We start from the raw sequence: 15,564 nt of genomic DNA on the forward strand, positions 1-15,564 counted from the left end.
TTTTTTAGAAGTAATTTTCTGTCGGAATCGGAATAGGCATGAAATATCATTCCATTGAAAAAACTAACTTTGATATGCTGCACATTTTTTTATAACTTCACCCATTCCACCCAAACTTCTAATCAAAGCTCGATATGACACGCACTTAATAACTGGAGTCATGTGAACTAGTAAGGAGTCGATCTATTTCTCCATCCACGACAAATGTGAATTGACAAAACGGGAAACCATAACGTTTCTTGTCTCATTCGGTTTTTGATTCCTTTGAATTTCTGTCAAGCTTCTTCAAGGGGAGTATTGTTTGTGACTTACTCATAGGAGATAAAAATTTGGAGACTATTAGTTGCTAGGAATTGTGACTAGGAATTCAGACCAGATAATTGATATCATATTCAACCAGAAACATTTTAATTACAAGCAGAAGGTTTTTCAAAACAAAATTCATATTCATTGTAAAATAATTTATTTCAGTAATGTAGCGATTTTACATTAACGGTAATTATAAAACTTTATTCTTAAACACAGCTCATCTGCAATTTTCCACAGATACCTCTTAAAAATCTAACAAATATATGGAATAACTATAAAATAAATACAATATCCTAATTTCAATATATTAAAATTATACACTAACGGTAGAAACTTGGCACAATAAGTAAGATATTATATTTTCTAAACTGCACAGAATGGAATAATTATTCTGCCAGTAAAAACCCTATTATATGACCAACTTAAAATGAGGCTGATATTTTATATAAATGAAGAAGGCACTATATAAGTTTCAGGAATCTTACAGGCAAATTCCTGAATGTGATATTCATAAAGATATTTGAAAATATTTGCCACATATATTAATATAATTCTTATGACAAACATTTGTCTCTAAAACCTATGAATATTTGAAATTATTTAATTTTTGCACATGTTCTCATTAGAGAAACGAAATAATTTTTAGCGCCATTATACTTCATTTCTATAGGACACAAAAATGAAAAAAATATTTTTTTGTCACTGGTTTTTATTATTTTATCAATCACATTCGAATTGGCAAGTTTGATGTTTCAATTTGAAAAGGTTCATAGCATATTGTTCTTATAAGGTTGGTTCCATGAAAAAAAAATTGAGAGATATAATTGCAATAGAGTCAGGAATTACTTTAATGTCTTTCAACTGTTATATTTGAATTCATAAATGTGTTTTCTTTTCATTCCACTTACACATTTTATTTTCTTCCTGAATTCAATTGAAATTTTCATTTTTAATAATTATTCGAACGATACCACTTGAAATTTATGAAAATATTAAATAAATTGGAAATAAAAAATTCATTAAAAGAACAAATACTTTGAAAATGTTGAATAATAATCCAGTTTTCACCTATATCAAACAATACTGTGTTATGGTATATTTATTCTGTGTAAGACCGTTCGAATACATTAACGAGCTTTTATTATTACATATTATATTTTATTACTTATAATCTCTAACTTTATATTCCGTCAAGGACATTACAGATAGAACAATTCATTAGACACCGAAGGTAGACACCACAGAACGCACAATTTATTTCACAGAACACATCATATTTTTCATATGACTCTAATTTTTCACTTTCCTTGGATATGTTCAGAAGAAGTAAAAACTGAATTCTTCCACAAAAAATTACTCATTCAATATGAATCATAAGTCTTCTGATTTTCTTGTTCTTACTGAGCCTTCAATGTTGCTTGATCTCGATATGCAAATTTCTAAAAGTTCGAATAATTGAATTCATTTCATATTTATTTCTATTTTCAAATATTTTATGTAAGTGGAACTCGAACCTATGAAAGCTTTGTTAAAGACATGACAGTCAGTATATATTAAATAAAATCCCGTCATTTATAGAGATTCACTTCAGACTTCAGCATAAAGTTAATTGCCGATGGGGAATAAATAAACAAAAGATTCGATTATCAATATAGGTAATTTTTGGGTATTTCATTCAAAGGTTCAGCACAAGTTCCCATATGTTTCATTGTCACCAGGGATCTCGATCTACAATTTTCAATTTCCAAAAAGCAGGTGTTGCTGTAGGTCATGTTGTCTGTTCCGCAAACTGGATCATAATAAGTCGGGCAGATTTTTTGACAGCCTTTGAAGTGAAAGCCTGCTATGCAACGTTTCATGGGAACAACGAAGATGTGTTTTCTGAAACAGAAAATGAATATTTCTTTATTTATGATGGATTTCAATGAAAAATAAATGCAGCGAAGTATTTCTGTGGATGTAAGGAGTGCGTCGATACATCACTCGTGAGAAAGTTATCAAACTGCTTGAAAAGCATGTAGTTGGCTGGCCAGAGGTCTGGGAGTATGGTGAATGAGGTAGAACTTTAACGCCCAATTCGTTTAATTTTCGGGCGCTGATTTGTGAAACGTACGGAAGGACGTTGTCGTGGAGCAGGAGCGGATCTCTTCACAATAGGACTCTGCTGTAATGGTCTGCTCTGTATGCAGAAAGTTATAATGATTCACACCAGCCGCTGACCATCACATTTGGAAAGTACCGGGTGGCTCATCTGTGTCGAACTACTGTCCTGAACGTCTCCTGTTATCAAAGAGGATCCGTACTTTTTATACGCGATGATCGGATACAAAAAAATCGTTTTGGCTGCACAAAAGTAAAGAAGAAAATAAAAAAGCTCGATGATGACAAAATTGCGCAGAAGAATTCAACAGAGAGACATTAACGAGAGTACATTTGAAAAATTATTCGAATGTTATTGACTTGGGTCACAGTTGATTTTTCAAATTGTTCCTTATATTCTAGAGTACCTATTTGAAAGCTATAACTCACCCGCAGTTGTCTCGTTTCATTTCACATTCGCTTCTGTAGAGCTTGTTATCTGATCCGCACACAAAGTTCTTGTCTTCAGGACATTTCTCGTTACAGGCTGCCGTAGTCCTGCAGTGATGCAGAGGAACTTCAATGACCAATTGTCCACATGTATCTTTCCTCAGATGGCAATTTGATCTGTAAAGTTGAACTTGTAGTTAGAAAAGTTAGTCATTGTAACTAAAATAATGCTTAGATGCTTCTTTGAAATCACAAGGTGGACTTTTGCTTTGTATCCGTTAGACTCATTCTGGAGAGATTCGAACATTTTTGAACAAAAAGCCCTTTTATTGATATATGTATTTTCAAACAGTCTGCTAACATTATTATTATATATCCAGGAGCGTACCCAGCGAAGGGTAGGGGCAGCTGCCCTTTGGAAGCAAAATTATAACACCTGTTTATCAAAATTTGTTGCTGGAATTCATAATAATTCCTGAAATAACTATTTCGTCGTCGTTTGAAAAGTTCTCTATGTATGTACTGCGTTCTTTTTCTTGCTAGTATTGCTACATTTGGAGATAGTCACTACCACAAAACTTCAACAGCTGTTGCAAAAGCGTTCCTTGAAAATGTTCTAGTTGAAGTACAATTACAAAGTGGTCACCAGAAGATGATTGAAGAAAATAAACAAATAGTATCGTCACTTATTTTTTGTATCATATTTTGTGGAACTTATTGTAAAGTCATAGTTAATGACACACTGTTATAGTTGATTTACTCAAAATTTTGGTTTCATTCACCTTTTCCGTACTGAAATGTTGCAACCTGAGCGAACATGGCTAGCTTCCCCCTAGTTTTGATCCTGTGTACGCCCTTGTACATACTAGGGATGGCACTGAACAGTTAAATTTGAAGAACTTGTTTGAACTGTTCCAGTTCTTATCGAAAACCTGTTCTTTTGAACTGTTCATGTTCACCTATTCTTGAATGACGTATCTTGCGTCATGGTCACATTTTAGCGTTCGGTTCCGACTGGTTCCGAATTTCCGTACGTCCCCTCTATTCGTCTTGTTGTTTTAGAGTTTTATTTCAGTAACAGGCTGGATTCTGGATTCTAGTGTAAGATGAATAGAAGATCAAGCCCTATTTGGATTTTTTTTTCAATCACAGAGAAACAACTGCAACTAGCAACCTGTGAAATTTGCAAGCAGGTTATTTCCTTTAAATCTTCCGTGACGAATTTAAAGCGTCATATACTTAAAAAACACCCCACGGTAAAAATTCTACCCACTGAAGGAACAGTGAAAACCTACGTTGAGGAGAATTCACAGGAACAGGGAACTAAAATTTTGGAACAGGTAGGTATTTAATTTTTTGCATTTTGCATTTTTTCTGTTCAAAATTTAATTCGTTTTGCATTTTTCCTATTCAAAATTTCATGGAAAATAATTTTGACTTTTTACAGTATGTACTACATACCTGTAGACATTTCCATCTGATCCGCAAACAGGCTCGTCTCCAACTTCGTTAGCACAGCTCGTTGGACAAGGCTGCTGTTCTTTCAGCTTGGTGCAGTTGCCAACGTGAGCAAACTGAACACTCTTCAGGCACGTGGCTAAGTTCAACTGGCACTGGTTGGTATAAGTTCTAGCGTCAGTACCACACACTGGGTCGAAATCCTTTGAGCACTTCATCTTGATGCATTTCGATAGTCTTCCTCTGCATTTCTCGTAGTCAACTTTGGTTACTCGTCTGTTGTTTCTGAAAGAAAAACGTACAAATGGCGCGTGTATTTTAGGAATATATCTAGATATCGAAAATGTTAAGTTATATGTACATGAATTTGAGTTTAAATTAATCTCATCATTTGAACTGATGATCCCTGTTCTGATTGGTTTTTACAAAACTTCCATCCTTCTTATTGCATCATCCTTTCTTCCATAATGATTGGCAAGGAAAAAGGAAAAAGGAATTGAGGATGATGGTTAATAGGCTAAAAAAAGATAAATGATGAACCAAGAGAATCTGTGACAAAATCTTGGAAGGATTCTTGATCACTGGGACTCTATCTTTCTGCTTGGACCTTTTCCTAGTTTAAAGTTCTTTAAGGATTTGAGCCCTGGAGATGGGTTTCCTTTATTTAGATGACAATCCTATGAATACATCCTATGATACCATAAGGACGTTAGTGCAGATTTTTGATAAAAGCTTTTGATTTTGGAAGAGAGTATGCATTCTTTACTGTACGCTGTCATTGTAGCAATTCTGAGTTTTGATTTCCTTACTTACCCACAGTTGAGTAATTTGAGTTCGCATTCGCTTCTGTAGACAAAACCGTCCGATCCACAAGTTGGCTTTTCTATTTCATTCTTGCAACCGACTGGACATGACAAGCTATGGGAAGTTCTTTCTTGACTAGTACAGTAAGCCATGGGAACTTCAAAGACGTGCTTCCTGAAAAAATGAAAATTTTAAACAAAAATAATTCCTTGATAGATATTTTCTGGAGAACTACTTCGGATTAACAACCATATTATGAAAAAAAGTGGAAAATTACAAAAATGTTCTCACAATTTCTCCTCAAATAAAACATAATCATTTTCAGAAATATTTCTTTCGGCGTATATGAGATATTTACCCGCAATTTTTGGATTTCATCCTGCAAACATTGGCATAGATTTTGCCATCGGAACCACATGCCGGTTTGGCATTTCTCCAGCAGGATTCACGACAGTGGCGTGTAGTTTGACAGTATTTTTTGTTGGTTCTTACTACTCCTTGCCTGAAATAAAAGAGTTGAAATATATTCAATTGGGGCTATTATTAGAATAATTATGGACTAATCTAGAAATGGCCCTTTTTTTCTTCAACGTCATTAAAACCCTTTTATTTGTTATGCCAAAGATACCCGTTCACTTGCTTTTGCAAACAAAAATTTATATATTTATATACCGCAAATTCTGATCTAAAGTTTAACAGATTTAACGTCCCATTGAAACGCTTTCTTGGAGGTTGTTGACGTCAGAAGTCGGCTCTGTTGTTATCCGCCATAACTAGTAGTTGTTGGTTGTTTTTATATTTTGAATCGACCGTGAGAACAATTTTTCGATGATTTTTTTTCAAATATAACTGAATAATCTACATGGAGTTACGCGTTTTGATATTGAATTTGTTTTGACGTATTAGGAAAATATTTGGCATGCGCGATAACCAAGTAGGAAGAGTTATTTTTCTAGAATATAAAAATACACAAAAGTGACCTATTGTTACTTACCCGCACGTCAGTAATTTCATTAAGCACGTACTCTTGTAAACATTGCCATCACTACCGCATACAGGGCCGTCTTGAGGGGCTTGTTTGCAGTCAACAGGGCAATTCTCTCGGTGAGCACTGATATTATTGCATGATCCCACATGGGAAAGTCCAATGCCCAACCTAAAACAAGATGGTAGAAATTGAAATTAATTTTTTACGAACACCATTTTTTTCGTAGAAATAATACTATTTCATTTTGATTCTAATATGACACCTGAAAAAATTCAAGCGAAAACAATTATTTTTGTATTAGTAGTTGTCGAAAGCAAGCAACTTTTATGTTTTTTAAAATGTAAAAAGAATATCCTTCAAATATCCAAATTGCAGGTCGAATCTGAAAGATCATTGAATGCATTATGAAGAATTCGGTAGATAGGTTTCATAGTTTCATATAACCTATGTAACTCTGATATATCTGTCACCTAGATAGGATGGATTTAATCTAGATGAACGTTGATTTAGTTGCACTGCGTTGAGTCGTTTCAATAAGCAGAATGTCTTTCAGAAAATATGGTGACCAAACGAATGATAACTTGTTTTGCTGCAGACAGTTTTTCAATTGAAAATAACCCCTAGGTCATTACTATTGAGCCAGGGTCATGTTGATATCAATGTCCTCCATCTCGACTTCTGAAGAGTAGATTCAGCATATCTCGTAAGTATGCTGATACGACTAGATGGAGTACTTTTGTTGCGTCGTCTGATTTCTTTCACTTGCAGTAAACCATCACAGAAAAATAGGCGTTGCTAATAGTACCATACATGGAGACCCGCTGCCGCTGCTAAGTCAGCTTCAAACCAGCATCACTTCATTTCTTTTCTCCTGACTTTCTTTTGTCTCATCTATTTTTCTTTGGTTTCCTCCTATTAAATTCCATTTTACAATCGGGGTGCTTATTGGTGGTAAAATTTTTTCTTTTTTTTAGGACTGTAAACTCACTACTTCTTTCATTACCAGAATCGGTATGTAAATTTAATCAATACGTACGTATTGCTGTGATTAGCCAGCTGAGCCTTGTCTCTGGTGCAAATGACCTGTGCCTACTCTCTGACTTGACTCAATGTTGCTTATTCAGCTTCATTTGATCTAGAAGAATCTTGACCTTCATTTGATGAAACCCTTCTCCGCATAGCATATAGTCTTATTTTTTCCTAAGACCTCTTAGGATGACTGTCTATACGATGACTGTCAGTCTAAAGCCGAGGGATACAAGGATATAATCATTTCTTTCCGATGCACTTGTTTTAGTAATATCTCCTAGCCTTAATTCTCTTAGCCTCTCTTTTCTTTCTCTTGTTTGCTTGTATTTCTCTGTTTATCTGTATTTATTTGTCTTCTTTATCAATCATGAGCTGATACCATTGTATGTCTGCATGGGTTCCTGATAATAGATAAGTGGTACGTTCATTCAAATTTAAACACTATTTGATTATTAAAATAATAATTAAACAGAGTACTTCAACTACCTCTATCATTATCGATCTTATTCCAATTGTTCACTACTGCCTTCCTTGCACTCGAACTATTTTACACTCTAAACTAGTTGCGAATTCATTTGATGATTCCGCAATTCCGACATTATTTCGAATGTATATCACAAATGAATATTCTCGTATGTTTGTGTTAATATACACATTTTAGCAATTATTGAATCATCTCATTACCATGGAAATAAATTTCTGATCTTCTGACTGTTCTAACTTTCGTCAATAATGGTCTACATTCAATGAATAGATTCAGTTCAACACTGAAAAATAAAACAAATTCTCAAAAGGAATGGAATTTTTTTCTGAACCCAATAAACAGATTGAACTTGTGATGTACTGTTTGGAAGCTTTGTTGTAGTAATAAATATCACTGGATTTTTCCCAACACCAAACCGTTTTTTTTAACACCTTGACACGTGTTTCGATCACCAAGTGATCTTCTTCAAGAGGAAGATTAAACTGGTGTCGAGGTGTTGAAATAACGGTTTGGTGTTGGGAAAAAACTCCAGTGATATTCAAACAGATTGAAATTCATTAAAAACTTGTTTTTACCTGCATATTTCCACCTGGAGCATACACCTGTTCAAATATGTTCGACCGTCTGTTCCGCATACGGGATCTTTTTCTCCTCCACATTTGTGCTCACATTTGGAACCATTAGGCCTCTTGCAAAGCGCATGATCGGCAGAAAGTGTCACCCCTGAAAAAAAAGATATATTGAATCCGACAAAAATCTCTATTGTCTCTGAATCGATTTTTTTCTCAAATTTGGTATGTCTCTACAACAACTTATCGGTCATTGTTCCAGCATTGTAGTACCTTTTTCCACATGTTTTGATGGTTTTTTGGATAAATTATATTTTGAGTTGAAGCATGTGTAGAAAATGAAGACATTTATTAAATAAATTGATGGATGTAGCCGTTACTACGTGATAGAAAATCATCATGAAAAATGAGAAAAAAAAAATTTTTTTCAATACTTTCATTTGTACTTAACTAACTATGTTTTTTACCACTAAAAGTGGTAAAAAGATATCTCTGAAATATTGAATATCACTTTGAACTATTCGAGTTAGTTAATCACAAAAAAATCAACCTATGCCAGTTTCCCGAGACATTAAACAGCGCAGTGATGAAACATTTTGGACACGAATCAATTGTACCTTCCAAATCATCATGAAACATCAACAAACTCAATAAAACAATACACGTTCAGAATCCTGAAAAAACTTACAATTTCAACTACCATACTTTTTCTATCTCAAGGAATGCGAACATCACATGTCTGTCTGACCTAGACTCCACCCAGTATACTAATTTCACGCTTGGATGAGCTCATGAAGTGATTTTCATTTACTTACAGTGAAATGCGGAATGAGAGAATACCTGCATATTTACTGTTTTCTTCAATCAGTCTAACGGTGGTATCATATTTAATATAGCCATGCTCTAAACCAAGTCGAATTGTATCATAAATTACATTTATATTATTATTATCTTATAAAGGTACGTGATTCGATTATAATAAACTATGATTAGACGTTCTGATGTTGCTGGTAATTATAGTATTTCTAATTGGTGTAAGTCGGGTATATTGGATAATTTGCTGCAGGTATGATTTAGTTCATTGTAATACTTAATTTTTCACAGGATATTATTTTTTTTGTGAATTTCACTTTCAGTACCCAAAAATAATTCTTGAACAGTATTTTCATCCTCGCTGACTGTGAAGAAGTTATAAGATATAAGAACAAAAGCAGTCATTTAATAGGTTCCTAGTAGTAGGTAGTTGTTTCAGTTTGTTGCATCCTGATATATCTCAATGACTAATAACTAATGATGCCTTTATTTTCTTGGTTTCTATATGTTATTATTACGTGAGAGATTGTAATGGAACCTTCAACAAATGTTGGGAACTCGGTATGTTGTTGTTACATACAAGATAGGTATACACTATTTTTTGATAATAGGGATCTGTTACTGGGGTATCAAATAAATACAAAAAACAAAGAAATGAAAATGAAATAACATAATGAAATTAAATGATGAAAAACTACGAGGAAAAGGAAATTTAGAACTATGTTTCTTCAAGATGTTTCGATTGTTTCTCAATCGTCTTGGGATGATAATATTTATCGGCCGATTTTGGCATTTTTTATCATTTACCTTGATTATTTTATTTTATTTCTCTTTCTTGTTGTTTGTATATCCATTAATTATTTCATATTCATTTCAGGTTACAATAATTTGTTTGCTTCACAAGTCAACGTTTTTACATTTTTGAATTTTGTATATATATATATATATATATATATATATATATATATATATATATATATATATATATATATATATATATATATATATATATATTATTCACTGTTCCTAATTTTTCATATGTTTCAACTAACTCATTCAAATCATTAAGTTCGGTCATTTTCAGTATTTTCAATAATTTGGATATTCGAACCTCATGCATCGAGTTATCCTTGTGTTATGACATGAGTGAATTGACCTCTGTGGCTGTTATTTGTGCTTTTTGCTGTACGGGTTCCAACTCGGTGATAGAGTTGTGATCACCTCATTCACTGTAGAAAACCAAACTAATTACCTCAGCCGCTCGAGCAGCTGCCCTAAAGAGAAATGATCCAATTTCTGCTCTGTCATGATCAAACAAGGGACAATCCAGAAAATGGGATCCAAGCTCCTGATGATTTTACAGCCTCTATACACTACTATTCTGTCATGTATACATTCCATACTTAAAAGTTCACGACTTCACTGTTGTCGGAGGAAGTATAACAGTGAAACAAACGGTTTAGGATGCAAATTCCTATGGAGATGCATCACTTTTTGGGTCTTTACGTCGAGTTGCTCCCTCTGAGTCCACTTCATTACTACCAAAGAAGTAGAGTGAGATCGGATCGTATCAGCAAATTTGCTATTTCCCGACAGTTCCGATGACCAGATTATTTGAATTATCTAAAAGAACAACTCGATCTGCAGCCAGTTTCCAAGTATATCCCCCCTAATGTGTGAAGTTTTTTCCTTATATGAGTAATTGAGCGATTGGTTACCTCGTTTACGGGCGGATGGGGCAATGACAAATATGTTGCGGTTCGAATCAGCCTAATGCGAGAAATGATACTCTGAAAGAAATTCGATTTCGCATCGTTATCGCATCTTGAATATGGGTAGACCTACCCATATTCAAGATGCGATAACGTGAGTTATAAGACATTGACATATGTGGGGGAACCAAACAGGAATATTGCCCGTTTTTTGAAGAAAGAAGGCGTAAACGTAGCTTATAGAACGAATAATAACCTAAGTAGATTTATTAAAAACAATAAGGACAAAACTTTGGTGTCGGATAGATCAGGAGTATATAAGCTGACTTGTGGCTCCTGTCCAAAACTGTATATTGGGCAAACAGGAAGAACATTTTTCCAACGAATTAAAGAACATAGGAGTAGTTTTGTAAATAGAAAGACCAATTCCACATTTGCAAACCATCTTTTAGCAGAAGGACACGAGTTCAATCATGAGTACGAGGTGTTACATTTAGAAGAGAAGAGTTTGAAACTTAATCATCTAGAATGTTTAGAAATCAATAGATTCAGGAATTCGGGTAATTTACTGAATGATCAATTAGAACTCAATAACTCTCCGTTACTGAATATATTTTTTCAAATGTGAAAATGGAACATAAGTGCAGGTAATTTAATTCGTTAGAAACTCAGGTAAAATATCAGCTACTTAAAATTCAGGTACTTCGTTTACAGGTACTTTGATTTCAGGTACTCCATAACCTATATATATATTTAGTATTGAATGTGTAGAATTAGTTGAAAGACACGCCAGATGAAGCCATTGTATGGCGAAACACGTGTTGCGTTTTTGTAAAACAATTTAGTGAAAATCTCACAATAAAGTGTTTTTGGAATACGTTAGTTATGGATTTTCATCAAGTATCGGCCGATTCCATCATATGACGTAGATAGAGTTTACGAGTGGTTTCTGTCGAATTGCCCTCACATTTAATGATAACAAATGCTTTAGTGTGTTAATAACTAGGAAAAAACTACGGAATGATTTTCAGTATAAGATAAACAATGAATATTTATCCAAAAAGACAGAATGTAGAGATTTGAGAGTTACGCTGGATGAAAAACTCACATTTGAGCAACATATAACCAACATTATAAACAGAGCATATAGAATGCTTGGCTTCATTATTAGGAACTCATTTGAATTTACAAAAATATCCACATTGCTAACACTTTATAATTTATTTGTCCTTAGTATACTGGAATATGGTACAATAATATGGTCTCGTTATTATTCAGTTCATAAAAATGAAATTGAAAAGGTACAGAAAAAGTTCTTAAGATTTCTACATTGCAAAAAACAGGGTGTATATACCTTAAAATTTAGAAGAAAACGAATTTATCTGAACTGCAGTACATACTTCAATAATAGAAGGAAAGAAATATTTGTTTTGCCTAAACCTCGAACCAATCTAGTTTTAAATTCCCCTCTATACAATATGTGTTCTCTTGCAAATTGAGGAATATAGCTTCGCCCTCAAGCTGGATTTTAGAAATGAATAGATAATTGGATAAATGAATAAATGAATATATTGAGAGACTGAGTTACAAGTTTGATTTCATTTTTTTTTGGAACATATGTGAATGAAAGTTCGCTTTTGAAAACGTTTATATACAATTTTGATTTTCATCTTTTTAACCATTTCATTTGATATACATATAATGAAGATTCAAAAAATATAAGCTTGTAAAAACAAAAGCTATTAGAAAAATCACTAAGAGTTTTTTCTGTGGAGAAATGTCAGGTCACATGAATGTTGCCACACGATTGAGCATTCACTTTTTGAAAAACATAATATTGCTATAACGCAATGAAAACAATAGAAGGAATCATCCTTAGAATAACAAAGAACTATGAAAAGAGTTATCGTAAAAACAATTTGGAAAGCAGTGAAGAGTACAGTTTTTCAATAATAATTGAATCTTACCCTTTCCGCACGTCTTCTTCTTCAATTCGCAAATATTTGAGTAGATAATCCCATCACTTCCACAAACGGGATCACCATAAGCGTTTTCTTTGCATATTCTTGGGCACGATGAATCTCGGACACCTTCGATTTCTGCAAAAAAAACATACGTTGAGGATTGACAGACAGAATGCTTGATCTATTCGCGGGCAGATGGCGCTTTACGTAACCTCCTTGATATATCGCCATTATTGCTTGATCTATTCGCGTTCAGATGGCGCGGCCACCAGGCAATTGCACCATAAGTGATCATTGGTTTGACAATCATCACATAAATACAATGGATTTGTTTGGGACGTCAATCCCAAGTTTTACCACAAATCCTTCGACATGTCCATAGAGACAGTCTGGCTTTGTGTAAAACTTTTTTCAAGTGAGCGTTCCAGGTGAGTCTTTCCAAGTGTTATCGAGCACTTAAGTTCAGCTAAAACTGTGATTATATATTCGAAACGAGTGTACAACATATAAAAAAATAAAATGTCTCCAATCGAATGTACGTAGCCGGCGAAATTTCAACTTTCACCTTATTTTTTTAACAGTCCACGTATACGTTTTTGTTTGTCACGTTTATCGTCAAAACGTATCGGTAATATGAAAAAAAAGACTAGTTTTTAATTAAACACATCGTTCCAAGTGACCCTTTCAGCAAAATTCTCAGTAAAACATTTTGATAAATAAACTTCTTAATTTCTTTCAGTAAACTTGAATTCGTAAGTTACAATAAAAAGAAACATTGTCAACGACCTGTTCGTTTTATGTTTATTTTATGAAAATGAATGAAAATTCTTGGAATATTTTTTCGTTTCGCTCAATGTTTTACGACCCATGTTTTCTGATAGAAATTATCCAATAAAGTATCATGAAGAAATTATTTAATGAAGTATCATGTAGACAGTAACAGTTTCTTCTTTCATGACAATTCAATGTAAATGTTTTGAAATGCTATGAAGTTTGAAATGATACTATTTGAAGATTTGATATAGACATGGAGATGTTTCGATGAATCTTTTATAATACAATGTGTCCAGGATAAAGTGGGCCTTATTTAGAACTGATACAAATGACATTTCAAAATTTAATAATTGAATGATTAAAACAGGTTTTTTCCGTCATCAGTTTTAAAGTTGGAAACCTGGAGTTTTGGGTTTTAAAAAAATCTATTTAAAATCTGTTTTTCCGTTAACCAGTTTTCGCACCCCTACGAACGATAACCCTCAGAAGTCGAAACTTGTGCGAGCTAAGGACTAACGAGGTCTTTCCTTTTAACGTGTGATTCCTAACATAGTGATTACGGTGATGCATCAATGAAGTTGTCGACAAAAAGGCCATACTATATCGGGAGATTCTTGTTTCCGGTCCGTATTGAAAATTTAGATTCCTGAATCTGTAAACGCCATAAACGTATACCCGTTTATGGACGTTATAATAATAATAATAATAAATGAGCTTTATTCATTGACATACATTATTTATAAAGAAGAAGTAAATACAAAAATCAATGAAAGGGCGAAGTTCAATCGAGTCTGCTTTACAAATTAATCTAGGGGATAACATGTATTATATAGAAATATAAAAATAATTACCTAGTATCCATTAATAAGCGGGTAGTTCATGAATCTTTGTAAAACAAAGAAATAAAACAAAGGCTGTGAATTTCAAAGTTAATATTGAAAATCTATTTAGCTTAAATAATGTAAAATATATAGCAACACATACACAAAAATGAGACAAAGGGAAAACCATTTGAGCAATGCATAACATGAATATATTATCTATCCAGAAGACTTGATATGTTTTCAACTTTTTCTTGAAATTATATATGGAGTACTGTCTAAATTCACTGGGCAGAGCATTATACTGTTTGAGAGAGTTGTAAATAAAACTACGAGAAAAGCAGGCTGTCGAGTGTTTTGGAATAATAAAAGTGTGATGGTTTCGTGTTCTCGAATTATTCTGAGATTTAAAAGTTTCATATCTTTCATGAATATTATTTGGCTCTTTGTAAATGATAAATTTATGTGTATCCACGTGTAGGTGGAGCTGCCAGGTTTTAGCAATCGATAACCAACCTGACTCCTCGAATTTGGGGGATATATGGTCGAATTTTCTCACGCCATAAGAAAGGCGAGTCCAATTGATTTTTATTTTTTGTAAGCGATTTACATCAAATTATATCAAAGCAAGCCCGTAGATTATATCGCAATATGCTAATCTAGACAATATGAGGGTTTCGCAAAGTTTCAACTTCAATTTGGAAGGCATAATATCTCTCCTTTGATAGAGTTGACGTAAGATACTGTAAGAGCTACGACAAAGTGAATTTATATGTTTGTGAAATCTCAGATCAGCCACAAACCCAAGTTCTTGCTTTCTGTAATTATTTGTAGTAAGTCTTGTCCAAGTTTGATGTCAATTCTTCCTTCAATTTTCCACCTTTTGTGTTTCGGACTAAAAAGTATCAGATAAGATATTTTAGAATTCAATTTCAGGTTATGGGCTTCAGATAGATCCAGTAACTTTTGTAGATCACTGTTAATTTTTTCCATTGCCACCTGCCAGTTACTTGGAGGAAATCGAGTATCATCTGCGTAATGATGAACTCTGCAATGATCAATTATTTGATGTAAGTCATATATAAAGAGAGAACAGAAGGGGGCCACGGATGTAGTCCTAAGGTACTCCTTAGTCAACAGGTAAAGCACTAGAACACTTTCCATCCAGATATACTGACTGCTTTCAATAAATCTTGCGTGATGTTGACAAGAGCGGTGATGGTGCTATAGAATGCACGAACTCTAGATAGAACATTTGGTATTAAATTATTACTGTGTACAAAAGAATCAATTTGATCTTTCAGAATCTA

General features: G+C 33.5%; 1 protein-coding gene across 1 annotated transcript in view; it reads right to left on the reverse strand.

The window, feature by feature from the left end:
* Positions 1 to 446: 446 nt before the first annotated feature.
* The window catches only part of LOC111502488 (serine protease inhibitor dipetalogastin), a 103,566-nt gene continuing 88,448 nt past the window's right edge, over positions 447 to 15,564 (reverse strand). Inside the window, exons 2-9 of the mRNA XM_074179761.1 lie at positions 12,663 to 12,794; positions 8,177 to 8,324; positions 6,095 to 6,256; positions 5,459 to 5,602; positions 5,110 to 5,274; positions 4,300 to 4,581; positions 2,839 to 3,015; positions 447 to 2,190 (exon numbers count right to left, since the gene is read on the reverse strand). Of these exons, the coding sequence (XP_074035862.1) occupies positions 1,956 to 2,190; positions 2,839 to 3,015; positions 4,300 to 4,581; positions 5,110 to 5,274; positions 5,459 to 5,602; positions 6,095 to 6,256; positions 8,177 to 8,324; positions 12,663 to 12,794 (1,445 nt within the window). The 3' untranslated portion in view covers positions 447 to 1,955. The remainder of the gene's footprint in view (positions 2,191 to 2,838; positions 3,016 to 4,299; positions 4,582 to 5,109; positions 5,275 to 5,458; positions 5,603 to 6,094; positions 6,257 to 8,176; positions 8,325 to 12,662; positions 12,795 to 15,564) is intronic.

Source organism: Leptinotarsa decemlineata, unplaced genomic scaffold (assembly GCF_025532065.1).
Source record: "Leptinotarsa decemlineata unplaced genomic scaffold, Ldec_3_MD MMD2_tig00026282_RagTag_RagTag, whole genome shotgun sequence".
Taxonomy (NCBI): domain Eukaryota; kingdom Metazoa; phylum Arthropoda; class Insecta; order Coleoptera; family Chrysomelidae; genus Leptinotarsa; species Leptinotarsa decemlineata.